The sequence below is a fragment of the Taudactylus pleione genome, unplaced genomic scaffold (genome assembly GCF_031769625.1).
Source record: "Taudactylus pleione unplaced genomic scaffold, aTauple2 ptg000085l, whole genome shotgun sequence".
Lineage (NCBI taxonomy): Eukaryota > Metazoa > Chordata > Amphibia > Anura > Myobatrachidae > Taudactylus > Taudactylus pleione.
In genome coordinates this window covers 15,089,202-15,106,058 of record NW_028284487.1, presented here as the reverse complement: position 1 = coordinate 15,106,058, position 16,857 = coordinate 15,089,202, and the positions used below count along the sequence as shown (strand labels likewise).

The 16,857-nt window shown below is 39.9% G+C and overlaps 1 protein-coding gene across 2 annotated transcripts in view; it reads right to left on the bottom strand.

Moving 5' to 3' along the window:
* Positions 1-16,857, bottom strand: part of LOC148532066 (galanin peptides-like) — a 30,900-nt gene that overhangs the window by 5,160 nt on the left and 8,883 nt on the right. The window contains exons 3-7 of one of the 2 annotated variants that reach the window (XM_088468440.1): positions 16,192-16,481; positions 12,642-12,722; positions 8,147-8,201; positions 6,785-6,856; positions 680-766 (exon numbers count right to left, since the gene is read on the bottom strand). In XM_088468440.1, coding sequence (XP_088324566.1) covers positions 680-766; positions 6,785-6,856; positions 8,147-8,201; positions 12,642-12,722; positions 16,192-16,275 — 379 coding nt within the window. In that variant the 5' untranslated portion in view covers positions 16,276-16,481. The remainder of the gene's footprint in view (positions 1-679; positions 767-6,784; positions 6,857-8,146; positions 8,202-12,641; positions 12,723-16,191; positions 16,482-16,857) is intronic. The other variant, XM_088468441.1, reaches the window with a different exon arrangement.

The window sequence follows — 16,857 nt, the reverse complement described above, 5'->3', positions numbered from 1 at the left end:
CCTGCGAGTTTAACAGATTCTGGGAAATATTTCTACCTCATATTTATATTAACCAAAAGAGAAAGGTAAAACAAATAATCTATTACAAAGGCACAAATACAACCTATTGAGCCCTGCAATCAACAACGCACAGTTCCAATTTAGACCCAGATCTGTTCCAAGGACAAAGTTTCTATTTGTACAACATTAACATATGTGGTATTAGCAATTCAATTATAATTATACACTTTTGGAACAGAGCCTGTTACAGTGATGCCCACCTCTAATATGCTTTCATGGGGAGTTTATCACATTATTAGAAGTAAAGTGCCTGCTTTCCTTATGTCAGACCTATCTGAATCTACTTGAAGCTGCACCCCGACATTTGAACTATGAACAAACATTAGTCTCACAGTTATCTAAACTCTTAGCAATAATAATAATCACCAATCATTTTCTAGATACTTATAAAACTTTTTACTATAAAGAAACAGAATCAAGTGTGTTTGACATCAACAATTATTATAAATCAGATCCTAAATTAGATAGAATTGAGAGTCTGCAAGGATTATTTTAAAACGATATTGATTCACGGGCAAGCACTATAGCCAGTTGAGCACTAGAGGGCGCTGTTTAGCTGATTCTGTTTTTGACTTTATTGAAGTCTGCTAGATGTTTGTATAATTACAGTAAATATTACCTGACTTTATATCCTCTTCTGGCTGTAGCTCACGTTTTCCAGATAATCCATGTTTGTCATTAAAAGATCTATGATTATCTATTGCATCTAGTAAACAAATTAATAGAAAAGGTTATTTATCTGACTCCAGAGTAACTTGTACTATACAAAGTATCATGACATAATAATTTAACATTTCAATAACTCAACATGCATAGTGTGACGGACTTATAAATGTATGCTACTAATGAGTGATAGAATTATACAAGAAGAAAACAACAACCGCATAAAGGTGCATTGCTTATTTGGGAAAGAACAACATATTGGTACAAGTTTTTGAAATGTAAATACAACATATAATATACAGTATGTGCAGGACGGCAGATGGTTATACCATTTATAAAATGTAACTACAGATTAACTCTTTATTTTCCCAATGAGCACAGTGTAGGCAAACCTCTCTAGAATGCACCTGTGGTCATTAGGTGGGAGGAAACACAATTGGTTAATCTGAAGCTCTTGTTTAATGTAGAGTTACCAGGAATCCATAATATTAGGGATGGCACAATAATCCCCTTGAGAAAATATAAATAATTTGATATTGTGTGTTTATCTTTTTATACTTTGTGTATTTATTTTTCTTTTAGACTTCACTTTGGTTAATAAAGAACATGGAAGTATGACTATTCTGCAATATATTATTTCTCTGCACATAGAATTGTGACTTGCAGTTGAATAATGAGCACCTGAAATGTGCTTTGGGTGACAATGTTAATGTTCTGTGCACAAGGCAGAGTAAGTGAATTGGAATAAAAAGTGAGAAACAAAATACACTTATGCAGATCTGAAACCACAAAGCTATGGTACTATAGTTCCTATAAAGCTAGCTACATACTATACATTATTAGTCCGATTTGCCAATAATCGGGTGATCAGCCATTTATTGTATAATGTGTATAAATGATCGTTTTAGCATTTCACCAATTGTTAGACGCATTCCTTCCATTATCCGATCAGTTGGTCAAGACCGAAAACCTAATTTCCCGATAACTTGCATTCTCGATAATCGGCCCATATTTCCTATGATTTTCTTGATTACCTCATCATCCTTGTGAGCGTACATATGCAATTCACTGTGAAATTTGCCAGTGTGTAGCACAGATTTAGGGACCGTCATTTTGATGAAAAATCGTCCCAATTAATATTTCCCAATCATTGAAAATCATGTATAATAGATTATTTTCGGCAGTAATCCTATACTGCACTAGAGGATATCCTGGTTAAAGTATACCATGACTGCTGACTGTGTGGGGCTCCCCTATAGGCAAACCCAAATGGACGGTCCTAGGGGCAACTGTGTGAGTGTGTGTGTGTGTTTGTTGGGGTGGGGGGGGGGGTTGTGCCGTGAATTGCATTGTCACTGCATTTTGTAGTTAGAGACAGGGCCATGATGACGTGATTCAGAGCAAATCACGTCACCAAGTTCTGCACTGGCAACTTCACTATAAAAATGGGCAGTAGGGTAGTCCATTAAGGCACACATCATTTATAGTTGATGGTTTAAAGCCATTTGTAGGAAGTCTTTGGTTTGCATGTGCAGAACGTTGCCATACATGCAGAACGTTGCCATACATGCGCATACCTCTGGCATTGGACTTTGGCGCCAATGTGTGTCATCATGTCACCTACATCAATGGCAGAAGAAAAACATTCACAGACCATCGATGGCCAAATGCAATCGCTAGTGGACAGGACAGGAGAAGACTGCCTACTTTCCTCAGATCCCAGGAGAGCTCCTCAATATTCAGGAGTTGTCTGGACATTCTGGGAGAGTAGGCAAGTACTAGGTATAACCAATTTAGTAGAGATGTGCGCGGAAGCTCGTGTTTTGGTTTTGGCAAAACCACCATCAAGTGTTTTGGTTCTTTTCTGTTTTGGTTTTGGATTTCTTTAAAATGAATATGTAATTTGGACCTGTTTACATTCAAACCAAATTCCAAGATTTGGTTTTTATTTACATTCGAGTTCTGAAATTACAGCAGACCCGAGCTGGGACTCAGTTCTACTCGGAACCTAAGAATTCAGGAGAACCAAACCGCTAATATATTTAGCAAAATCCCCACTTACAGTATAGGGGCTGATTCAGAGACACACGCAATGCCAATGTTCAGAAGTGATTTTTTGCTACTGTGAAAATCCTTAATAACTCCTATGGCGCATGCACTACACAGTGTGGGCCTGATTCAGCAGTATGCGCTAGTGCACTGCTAAACGCATATTCCCGATGTTGTAAATCTGCGCAGATGCCAGAACCTATGGGTCACCGCAGCCGGCCGATGGTACGCAGATTATCTGATACTGCATTGGACAACGCAGCTCGTATAAGTAATGCACAGGGGGCGTGATGTCTCCTGCTGTATTACCAAATCTGCAAGGATCACAATTGCCTGAGTGCATACATCATATATCTATAGCCTGAGTGCAGTTTTGCAACTATGATCCTTATAGAATCAGGTTCTGTGTACGCACAAAGGCGCTGTTGTGATTGAGACACGGTATCACAAATGTTTTGGAAAAGTGCTGGCCGGTGACTGGGCTGTGACTGGGAGGTGGCTAAACCAGGGCTCCACAAAACCCAGGGGCAGGTCGCCATGGCGACCAGATTTGGTTGTGTGGCGACCAGATTTTCAGCAACCCCCGGGCCCTGTAGTGCAGACCGCAAGCGCGGTCCACACTACAGAGTCACAAACACACAGCCACCAGCGGCGGCTGTATGTTTGTTATTGCAGCCGATGAGAGTCTGTCAGACTCTCATTGGCTGCTGCGTCGACCACTGAGTGAGCCGGCTGGAGCTCAATCATGAGCTCCGCCTACCAGCTCACCCCGCAGCAGGCTGGGAGAGACGTTATGACGTCTCTCCCATAGTGCAGAGCGGCCAGGAGGAGCGGACAGCGGCGGTCATCGGCAGGAGCATGGATCAGGTAAGTTGCGTTTTCTTTTTTTTTAAGGGGCACTGTGTAGGGGGGGTGGCCGCTACTGGGGACACTGTGTGGGCACTGCATAGTTTGGGTGGCCGCTACTGTGGGGGCACTGCATAGGTGGGGGTGGCCGCTACTGGGGACACTGTATTGAGAGTTCACTACTGGGGCACTGTACAGGGTGGGGCCGCTACTACGGGCAATGCATAGTGGGGACCACTTCTGGGGGCACTGATTAAAGGGGCACTACATAGGGGGACCACTACTGGGGGCACTATATATGGGGACCACTACGGGGCACTGCATAGGGAGGGTGGCCACTACTGGGGGCACTGCATAGGGGGGGTGGCCGCTGCTGGGGACACTGTACGGCGAGTGTGGCCGCTACTGGGGCACCGTATAAGGGGGGGTGTTACTAGGGCACTGTATAGGGGGGCGCTACTAAGTGCAGTGCATAGTGGGGACTACTACTGGGGGCACTGCATAGAGGGACTACTACTGGTGGCACTGCAGAGGGGGGACTACTACTGGGGGCACTGCATAGGGGGAACTACTACTGGGGGCACTGCATAGGGGGGGCTACTACTGGGGGCATTGCAGAGGGGTGCCCAAAGCATATTCTTGCAATTGTGCCCACCACTCTCTAGTTCGGCCACTGCCGGCGGTGGCTTTGCTTGCCCAGGATTTTTTGGCTGCGGAAGGGTGGTATTTCTGGGTGTTGGTTGCCTGGAGAGGCGGGTTAGCTGCTCAATAATGTGGCTGTGGGAGGGTGGTTTACCTGGGGTATCCAGTTAGTGGTGTGTCCATGGGGGTTGGTTGCCTGGGGTGTAGGTGCTCAGTAATGCTGCCCCGGGGGAAGGGGGGGTCTGGCTCCTACACTTTCATCCTGGCTCCTAGGTTTTAGAAAAATTTGTCCAGCCCTGGGCTGGACACAGGCACAAAGATGGTCCATCTTATGGGCATATTATGGGAGTGTTGCAGGGATGTCACTGAACTGTTTTCATACACAGACACTCAAACCCCCTTTCACACTACACCTTGGCCCTGGGAAATTCCCAGGTCGAGCCCGTTAACACTGAACCCGTGTCTGCCTTGGCATTCAGTGTGAGTCATTCAAAAGGGATTTTTTTTTAGCTCACAATAATGAGCTCATGAAAAGTGGGTTCTGGGTGATGGGTGGAGACAGCATTTTTGTAATCATTGCCGACGAGTTACTACTGAGTAGCCCAGAACTCCTGGTTTTCAGCGTTTTTTAGCATGAGACTGATGCAGCTGCTGACACTGTGCTACATTGCACAGTGTAATTTCAGAAGGAGAAGGGTGCCTCATCCTCACTCCAGTGAGCCATGGTGTCAGAAGCAGCCTCTGGCGCCTGCAGATGAGGTCATCTGCAAGCGCCCCAAACAGCCAGTCAAGTATTTTCAGCACAACATGGGTCTAAAAATCCTGGTTGCACCATTCACCCTACAGACGACCAGGGTTGATCCCGGGAATAACCCTGGTACCGAGCAGGGTCGTGGACTGGGCCCGGGCCTGGTCTGTTCACACATACAGTAGCTGAGACCTGGTTCGAGACGCAAGACCCAGCAATTTCCCAAGTTGAAAGGCTATGTCTAAAAGAGGTATTAGTGTAAAAAATATGTGAGGTTTTCATTACTGGCCAAATCTGTAAGATTTCAGCTTCTGGACATTCTGGCCCAAATATAATAGCCTGCGATTTGTGGGAACCAGCATGATTTCATTGAGATAGCCGCTAGATTTAAAGCAGCAATTACTTTAAGGTAAAACCAGGTTGGCTTTACCTTAATCAGCGTCGTAGCTAGACGGCAGTGAGCCCTGTGCAGCACTGCCGCCCCTCTCGCCCCCTCCTCCCACCCCCTGAGCTCTTACCCTAACTTCCGGGAGGAGGGAGGGCGGGACCTTCCGTCGATTTTTCAGTGGCGCGCACCACTGCCGGAGGTCTCTATCTGCAGACCTCCGGCACAGAGAAGTGTGTGGCCGGTGCCGCTGGAGGATGGCGCCCGGTGCACATGACCCCTCAGCCCCCCCTAGTTGCGGCCCTGCCTTAATACTAATTGACGCTTAAAATTTAGCGGCTATCTCACCAAAATCCTGTTGGTACCCGCAAATCGCAGGCTATTATATTTAGGCCTCTATATTGGAATAATAAGAATCTGCTTGCTAGAGGTATTTGTTATAGAGAATCAGTGCATCTTCACCTGAAAAGGGTATTGAGTTCTGGACATCTTCACATGAAAGATGTGATACAGTTCATAGAGCATATTTTATATACTGAAGTAAAGAATAAAGGGGGAGATATATAAAAGCTTGAAAATAGATAAAGTGGAGAGAGATAAAGTACTAACCAAACAGTTAGGAGCTGATTGGTTGGTACTTTATCTCTCTCCACTTTATCTCTCTCCAAGTCTTGACAGATCTACCCCAGTGAGAGCTAAGCCTGAATAAGAACAGAAATTAGAGTGGTTCAGGGTGAATAAGTCACCTCCATGTTAGATTTAGGTAATTTAAATCTTGCTCTTACTTTTGAGTAATTAGAAGTACAGATTAATGGTTAATTTCCCAATCTAGTAATGCACCTTTAAAACTGCATACACACACAACGATTTAGTAAATGAACGATTTTAGCAAACTATTTTCTTTCATTTTTTCAAGGGAAAAATTAACAAAAATCGTTTAATAAAATCGTTCATTTACTAAATGTAATGAGCGATTTTTTTGAACTACAAACGATTTTTACATATTCCCTTACTGAAAATCGTTGAGTTGGTCAGTCTGACTGAACTACAAATTACAAACTACAAATGTGAACGCGCATGAATTAAAATCGTTCATTGTTTTAACTCAGAAAGTGAACGATTTTTTTCAACGATTGAACGATAAACGATATTGTTATCGATAATCGTTCAAAAAATCGTTGTGTGTGTATGCACCTTAAAGAATAAGCTAAATATATTTGTTCTATGTTCTATCCATTTTCAATGGAATTACTGACCATTTTAAGGAAAGTGCACATATTTTATTATGATGTCATCAATTCTATTTAGGTATATTAAGCAATATCATTCTAAACTCATTTAACTTTAGTTCTACATTAAAAGTTGAATTGGCCCTCTCCTAACCTACTTACATTCCCCAGGTGACTCTTCTCTCCCCATTGCATTGGGCATTTCCTTAATCAGTAAAAACTGATCAATACGACCTGAAATAAAGGATGACGGCTATTAGCCAGTCTAACCAAGCTGGCATCTGGTAGTAACAGACCCACATTATGCCACTTTGATCTAGTTAATGAAAATGAGTTTACAGATTCACTGCAGGAGATTCAATTCTATTAGAGAAAAGAGTAAACCAGTTACACAATTAACCCTGATACGGGAAATATGGGTAATTGATAGCTTCATAAACACATGGGGTAATGTACCTATACATTACAGAGAAAACATTATGTTTTGAAGTTGTGCCCATGAAAACGGCTGTATTAACTTGTTTAGCATGTATTTTACATTTAGTTTGTGATTATAAATGTTTAGAATGTTTTATTTTTTCTTGAATGACTGTGGTCTGTGCTAAGGACACCTATATACGGGATGCAGTCAGGAAGCTGACGGCCGAAATGCCATCCGCTGGCTTCCCGACTGTCAAATCCCGGCAAGGTACTAATGACAGGCATTGAAATTTGGATGGGAAACTTAGGTTTAGGCTGTGGGGACAGGGGGATTAGGTTTAGGCACTTAGAGGGGGGTTAGGGTTAGGCACTAGGGGGGGGAGGCTAGGGTTATGCACCCCTAAAGGAGGGTTAGGGTTGGGGGGAGAATAGGGTTAGTTATACTTACCTTTTTAGCTGTCGGGATCTTCACCCCTGCTGGGCTTCCGCTGTCGGTATTACATACTACACTCCTAGATACATGTGTGGAGATATCACCTATTTCTCTCCATAGGCTTCATATTGGCTAGCCTTCTCATATCTGTCCAATGTCGCACTCCTGCATAAACATTGGTACCATCGATGCACATCGAGCAGTCATGCAGCATGTGCAGCAAGTCTGACCAGCTCTCCTCGCAAGTAGAGAGCTTTCATGCGACTAATGCAATAGCAATTGCTAATTTATTCACACCCATGGTATTTAAACAGACACGCCTGCATTCACTTAACTACCCCCCCCTGTAACCTCCCCCAAACGCTGACCACATGACATTCACTTTACGAATGATTCCTATGTGCGTATGTAATCGCAAAGCAATGACAACGCGTGCCCAGTGCGACTTATACGCATGCACAATGGCAAATAATTGCCCGATCTGCATAAAACGCATAATTGCGTCTGCTGCTGAATCAGGCCCTTACATCACAAGAAACGGGAAGGGTAACCTGTAAATGTGTGCCTAGCTGTGTTCCTTGTGTATCTGTCCATGTGAGCTGCTGTAAAGCCAACTGTCTGCTACAAAGTGAAACAGATTCTGCTGCCAAAAAATAGCTTTTGTCACTTACGTGGTCCTAGGAGGTATCCTGCACTGTTCACTGTCCAGCCTCGCTTATCTTTCCCCTAATAAAACAAGGCAATGACATTCACAGTCACAAATCAGTTAGCAAACAAAGTGATAGACACATCCATATTATATCATATTATATTGCACCAACTTAATACTTAGCGCTTTACAATTAGAGAATGTTTATACTGTACATCTCATTGTTTAAGTACAATTATCCAAAATCTCAGGGATTTCATTGTAAGAGTTCATCATGGTTACTTGTATATCCTGTTTATCAATCAATGGTTGGAAATATAATTAAATATATAATTACCGCAAGTAAGTTTACTATACCTATATTAACTTCTGAGGGAGGAATGACATTTGTTTAATTTGTTTTTGTTTAGAAATAGATCCGCTTTACTGCAGTGCTTGGAGCAATATTGAAACCTAGGTGTGATTGCATTACTCATGTTTAGCAATGTGCCCCCATGATTGGGTGATAAATGCATGTTGCATGCAGGAATTCTTTAGGCAAATGCAATTAATACTTCTCATCAGTACATACATTTCAATAAGATTTCCAATAATAAAGAATCAGATACCTTTGACCAATGTGCGACTTGTGCCAATTGCTGCTTGATTATCATCTGATTTTTGTGCATCTGCCTTAGAATAAGTACATACACTTTTTTCTCCCAGCAGCAACAATTATATGTCTAGCATACAACACACCACCTAGATTGTAAACTTAGACTGTGTCATCTTCACATTCTGTTTCATGTCATGATTTGGCGACACCCCCCCCCCAGTACCCGGGCCCCATTCAGCTCTCGGCAGCCCTGGGAATAAGCTTTTGTCTTTTTGTATTACTATGAAAGGAATATAATAATTTATGTTATCTGGAATCCTCATAACCAACCCATCTAACATTGTACTATGGGGCTGCTGTCCTGCCATATTTACCAGCCAGGAAATGGCAATTCAAGATGGCGTTACCCTATAGTAGCCTGTGGGCTACTATTTTGTAAATTCTTCCGGAAAGGGATCCTCTGGATCCCTCTCCATCGCCCCCTGGTGATGCATGTGCAGTGTGCGACGAGGACCTGAACCAGGAAGCAGTAGGATAGCGTTACGCTACCACATTGATTCCAGCTGTTTGCCAGGTTGGGATCGTATCTGAGCCAGTCTCCTGGCAAAAGACAAATAATACATTTGCTGAAATTTAAAAAAAAATTCACATTGTGAATTTCTGAAAAAAAATATCACATCCGCATTAAAAAAATGGGAGAACCATAGGAAGATAAACTGTATCCAGATATGTATCAAGATATGTAAATGCTAAATGTCTCTTTTATGTTTATTTTGTTTGCTTGCTGTTTGGTTTCATCAGTAAAACCCAATGATTGTACAGCACTAAAAAAAATTATAAAAAGTGTAGACGAAAGCAATTGTGCTTAATTCAGATTTTCTATGTATGTGCTGTACTTATTCCTGTTATGCCATATATCTTATTTATTATTCTAAATTGTATTTTAGTTGACTAATAAATCATTATATAATAACCAATAATGAATGACTGTGCAGTTTCAAGATCGTATAATCTTATCATCCAAATACAGTATTTCTAACTGGTTGCATTTTTATTGTGATGCGTTGGATGGACAGCAGAGTCTGTAATAAATGTCTCTTATGATATAAATGAATTAAGTGTATTTATTAAAGGAGCTAGGTTGCATCTGCATAAAACACTTCCATTATGCACAGGAACATTGATCAGATCTGCAGAATATAAAGTAGGTAAAGCCACACAACAGTAAGGTCTGCAGAAGGTTAGTGTGTTATGTTGTGCGTATCAGTATTGCTACATTTAGAAATGTAACTTAAGCTACAAAATGTACTTTTATTCTGCAACTTACAAACATTTTTAACTTTTTAAAAAGAGGTTTGTCTCCTTTATGCCTAAAATCTGTATACATATGTGTCAATTATCAGGTTTTAGACCCGATAATTGTAATTTCTTATCCCCGCTCTTTGTGGCAATAGCAAATAAATAATTGCAGAAATGGTCTTGTAGAAATCCACATCCCCCCCCTCCATTAGAGACTGGTTTAGGAGGATAGATTATTATATGGACATGGAGGACATAGTATCTTTTTCTAAAGATAGACCTACCGACTTTACTGCTATGTGGTCCCCTTGGCTGGTGTTCAAGGGCTCTACGCAATATTCCATGTTTAATGGCTTAAACTCTGCACGCGTATCTGTGTCTTTTTGATCCCTATACAATCTATTTGATATGCTATGATAAATCGCCCCCCTTGATCACCCGTTAATCTGCCGCTCAATTTCCTCTTTCCCCTCTGACTTTCCTTTCCCCGAACTCCCCTCTATATTGTTTATTATTTATTTTTTATTGTTTATTTTATTTTATTGTATATTTTTTATGTGATTTATCTATATTATATTATGATTCTGACTGTATACTATTCGAGATGGAAATATCACCTGTCAACATTTGTATTGACATGTTTTTGTTTTTTTTCTTCTGCTGTATTCCATCTAAAATGTCTGATCCTTTTTCAATAAAAACAATTTGCATAAAAAAAACATTAGCAGGAATGTACCTGTATCACAAAACACACACAGGTACAGGGGCTCTGAAAGGAGCACATCCCTGCAATGCAGAGCCATAACTAAGGTTTGGTGCCCAGGGCAAAAGGAAAAACAGCGCCCCATCCCCTCAAAAAAGCAAAAAAAATCTTATAAAAGCATGATAGAAATATTATATAGATATATAAACTCACTCAGGATCAAGAGATGATGCACTGGTAGCACTGCAGGCAAGCAAGGGCACACTGGTGGGCACTGGGCAGAGCACTCCTCCTGAGACACACTCACACACTCCGCGGTGCTACTCACAGTCACAGTCCACAGGTGACGCCAGAGTCTGGCATGTTTGTCATGCCGCCACATACCTGTCTGTCAGCCCAGCTCTGGCGCAGACCACTAGAACAGAGCAGGGTTTCATGCAGGACTTGGAGCTGGCAGTGGCAGGCAGGCAGAACAGCAGCCATCAGTAATCTGGCTGCTGCTATATGACGCTGCCACCGGCCCTCCCTCCGGTTCCCACCCACCCAATAAAGTGTCCTCCCTGCAGCTACTTCAAACAATTGCAGGCCCTGGCTCACCAGCCCCGTCCTTACTCCCATTAGCCAGTCGGTGCCTACCTTCTCGCCTCCTCAATGACCCTTTCACATCACATGGCGGCAGCCAGCGGTCTACTGCCAATGGGAGGTGGGAAGTTATTTTATAATGGGGGCCTATGGACATAGAGTGGTGCGAGAAAACCTCTAGGTATTTTTTTTTTTTAAATAATATTTAAAAAAATATTTTTTAAACTATGTTAAAAAAATTAAACAACAATTTCTGATTGGTTTTTCCAGGAAAAAAAATGTCAGTTAAGTGGCTAAGGATTATCAGATCTCTCGATATTTACCATGTACAAGCCACTGCAATGCAACTGATTGTTTTTAAAACTATTGAGATTCTTTACTCATTATAAAAGTTGCCTGACAATCTTTTTGAAGCTATCACTATATCAACTACCGTTTTATGAACAAATGTAATTTTATTTATTTTTGTATACATACTATGATGTCATAGATTGTTTACTGCTTATAGTTCTTTTCTACTATGTACATTTATTTGACTGCACATAATACATATTTATTAAAGTACGTCAGTATCATCAGAGCAATATATTGAGCTTTGTAATATGCATTTACACTATTTATTATTATTTGGAAAAAGAGTCATGATAATGCTTTATTTTTATTATCCTATATTTTTATTCTTATCTATATATCTTGGATCCCTGCTCCCCTTAAACTCCAATATTACACCAAGGAAAATTCTACTATATCTATTTGAATTATTCTTTATTAATACCATTTGCTTTCTTCTTTTTTAGGTGACAAGTTAAATAAAACAGCCAAATGATTCTGTTCATACCACTTTGGGTAATCCAGGTGCCTGTGGAGATGGAATTCTAGCAAATAATCTTTGTATTTCCTATTATAGATTTACAACACTAAGACAAAGGAATTTTTTTGACAAAATTAGTATTCATGCCACTTGAAATTTTGAGGTCAATCCATTGGTCTTTACTGTAATCAGGTTTCATCAACCCAAATATATCAATATATATCTGCAACGTAACTAAAAAGTGAGTACTCCCTCTAATCAATCTCTGGAATATAACTTTAAACATACATGTACCCTCTGGCTTCAGTTGTTGTATCTAGCTCACAATATTTATATTAAATACAAGTTATTCAATAATTATTTATTCAATTATTCGTAGTTCTACAATTTATTAATGTAATTCAAAACATTTTTGCTTTTAGAGCTAATTAGCTTTTGAATATCTAGTGAACATGATATAACACATATATTAGTCCTTCCTTATATGATATAATTGTGGTAAACTTTGTATTAGAATGTATACTTACTGTTAAAACTAGTCCAAATGACTGTGAGATAGTGGCACACAGTATTACAGATACCAACAGGAGACATGTGCACTTTTCCATCTGCCGCAAAAAAAATAATAGTGAACAAAAAAATAATGTCTGTTGTACATTAAAATACTGTTTAAAAATATTTTTGTATACTTTATAAGATAAGCAGCTTATTCAGTCAGGACACGTTAAATGTAATCAATAGATACCAATATTAAAGCATTCAAATCCATTTTAACCGATTCTGATCAATTTAAAATCAATGAAAATTGATCAATATCGATGTTGTGTTTCTGGGGCTAAATCACACATTTACTAACAGACAATTTTTATTCAGTTTTTTAAGTGTTATTAAATGTGTGATTTAGCCCTATAAACACAACATCAATGTTGATTGATTTTGATTGATTTTCATAGTTTTTCAATTGAATAAAATCGACCTTAAGTTAATAAACCACAAAATTTTGTGTGATCACAGAATGACTAAATACGAAGTAAAAATGAGATTAATTGAGCATGTAGATTCCAATAATGGAAAATGATAACTGGGTTTCTCTTGGTATCAAAGAGTAAATAATACGTATGGCAAACAGTGTAACTGCATGTCTGGAGAATGCTGCCAGATTGTAACTCATCCCAATCCCATACAGAATGTTCTCCATGTTCCTGACACAGAGGCTGTGCAGCATTTCTAGTTCACCACTCATCTCAGCACAATGAGCTTGTATATGGAATGCAGATACAGAGGTAAGCAGAGTTCTTCATCAGCAACCAAACAAGGAGAGTGTACAAAATAAATCATATTTTCATCCAGATCCTGTAATGCCTTACTTGGTGACTCTCCTGGAATATCTGAGACTCCCAAATTGTGGGATACTGTCCTGGATTTCCAGGAGAATAGATAAGTTTCCTAGAGAAGTGGGCAGTCTTCAAGCTTAGTGACGCAATTTGCATTGTATTACATCATCATGGTGACACAATGTTGCACATTTCATTGGTTGCTCTCTATGGGCCTGCTTCAGATGTGGACGCTAATGCAATTGCAGCTGGCATCCCGTACACATATGCTGTGCAAAAATATGCTATTGAGATGCCCACTGGCAGCTTCGCAGATCCAAGCAAGTGCGTACAGTCACGTAGCGGTGGTCACAGATCCTTCACTAAGCTACCATCTGAGTAATGGTGGTGGGAACTGAGACATTGGAACCATATGTTCTGCCAAACGGGATGGCAGATGTAGGTAGATACATGCCCCAAAAGCGGTCACGACATACCCACGTTTTGCCACCACTCCCTGTTACTTCCCACAAAATGGCCTCCGTCTGTCAATCACTAGCGAATTAATCCTCACTACAATGAACATCTGGTAATGTATGGGAGCCAATGACAATTAACCATTTGCTCACAAACACTGGAAAATAGCCAAAAATGGTTCAGACAAATTGGTTAAAACACATAAATGTAACCAATTTGAACAATTGTTTTTTGTCTGTTTTCTAGTGTTTAAGATCATATGATCGATTGTCATTTGCTCCCATACATTACCAGGTTTTCTTTCCAACCAGCCAGATTGGACAGATATCTGACAGATAATTGTATAGTGTATGCCCAGCGTTAGTCGCAATCCGATGTGACAAAGCCGCTTAATGAGACTACACTGATTTGATATGCGACACGTGTACATCTGTGTGCAAATGAGTATGAATCTGTGTACTACGAAGCAAGGACCGCGGCTTTTTTTCACGCCAAGTTCTGCTCTGCTTCATCTGCTATGTTCTACATATTTATAACTGATTCCTGTGCGGTTAAAGTCGCAGGCCAGCATCTCTGTTACAGTGGTGTTACACTGCGTCTGCCTTGTGTATAAGAGGCAAAGCCTGGCTCACTCACGCCGCATGGTATTGAGGCTAGGTGTATGAGGACACATCCGTATTTCCCCTGCATGCACAATATATCTCATTGCAACATGGTTTGTCCAGGTGTATCTGCACCCCTTTAGCTGAATTTGCTCCTAATTCTAAGGGGTATATTTACTAAAGGTCAATTTTAAAATGATTTAAACCGATCTAAATTGATGTTGTGTTTCTGTGGCTAAATCACACATTTTCTAACACTTTAAAATGGACCTTTAGTAAGTATACCCCTAAATGTGGCCCTTAATGCCAGCCTTGCAAAGTATATTATATATTGCTAATTCACAGACGATCTCAATAAATGTAATAAACTTATGTAACAATATCTGTATTAAAGGAGACTTCTTCATAACTTCAATAATCATTATTACCCCTTGTTTATAGCATAAGAACTATCATATATTCTACGGTCATTTATAAGTATATTAGCAATCACTGAAAGCTTCATGGCCTATCTGAAATCACTCTACCTACGGTCTCCTTCCTGGTGACGTAATATCCTTATGTGTACAGTACTAAACACTTTTCCATGAATACTATATACAGTAAGTAACTACTATGATTACCTTCCCTATATGTAACATAGGGCAGGCAATGTGCTGCAATATATTGTGGCATTCTTTCCATCGCTGATAATAAAGGTGATATTTTTCCTACCGATCATGATTCTCCTTCCCTTATAATAAGTTGAAGTGTCTCTCAATCTGAAGTAAAACATTTTATAAATTCTTATGCCATGCAACTTGATTTTTGTCTTTGTACTGTATCCAGACATAATAAACCATTATAACTGTAGCACAGAGGTCTGGAAAATCTCTCTCTATATGTTTTCCCATATGAATTCCATTTTTGCATTTAACAAGTGCTGTAAGTGTCAGTCTCTGTCTGATTACTCCTCTTCTATTCAGTTTCTATACTAGAGCACACAAGTGTCACACAAGTTTAGTATAGAGTATATATTTTAGTATATCTTAATTATGGTATTAGATATGATATAGATATTATGCAAAATGCTATGCATAGTATAGGATTAGCCAGTATGTAGACTTGCCTGTTCTTCAGTGGATCGGCTTTTGCATATAAATTGAAAATCACTATTTTCACTTTAAGTCACTGACACATTTTTGCTATTAATGTATAGGTACAATAAAATGTATTCTCTCTCTCTCTCTCTATAAATATATATAAAATAAAATGTATAAACTTTTATAATGTACACAGCATGTCACACAATGCAGTCCTCCTGTAAAGATACAACCACAGATAATACATTGTCTGTGCTATGCTGAATACAGTAGGTCTGCGCTCTGTAAATAATGATGCTTAGCAAATTCTAGCATAGAGATAATCAGCGAAAAACATTTGCAAATAAAAATACATAATCTCATGCATAAAAAACAAGTGAAAAGGCAAAAGGAGAATGATAAAATCCTGCTAGTGATGCAGGGTGATTGGAGAAATACAGCTGAATGAACTAAAGTGCAACAGGATTAATGAAGTTAAAAAGAAGAAAAACATCCGAACATACATTTTAAAGAAAAGAAACACTCAATCTATAGAAAATGAAGGAAAATAATGGACAGCGAAGGAAAGAAAGTGAAAAGGAAGGAGGGAAGGGAGACCCAAACCTTTATCTGACTTGGGGAGCTGTGCTTGTAGTCTCTCTCTCTTGTCTCTTGCAGAACAGTGCTACAGGTGCTCCCAGCTAGCATATAGTAGTACTATGAAGACTGCTCCAAAAACACAGCAAGAGTCTCACTGCATTGCAGGATATGCAGGTCTCCCCAGTGCGTTATGTTAAGCAGCTGGAAGGAGTCTATATTTATGGTCAGCATCAGGTACATATGGACTTGTCTCCCTCCCGAAGATGCATGTGACGGTCTCAGACGTCACTGGATCATTTCCACTCTACAAGTCACTACATTAAGGCAGGGCAAAAATTACAGCAATTCAATTAAAGGTACTTTGAAGCAATATGAAGGCAAAAGACAGATAACAGCCCTAGTAATTATCTGTGATTATGGCATGGGTGGACAGTTTGTACCAGCCCAAGATGCTCCATCCTACTTGGCTCTTCTTCTTTGGGCACTTTATTCAGAACGTAATGAATGTGAAAATTATAATATTTTTAGATTGCTGCTGGTTATGGAAAGTTAAATATGTTTACGGCAGACGAGTATAAGAAAAATGATAAAGAATTCCATTTATGAATGATGTGAGCAGCTTGCCATGAATATTAAATAGGTTTTAAGAGGTGCTGGGGTTTTTTCAATGCAGCTCAAAAGTTGTATAAA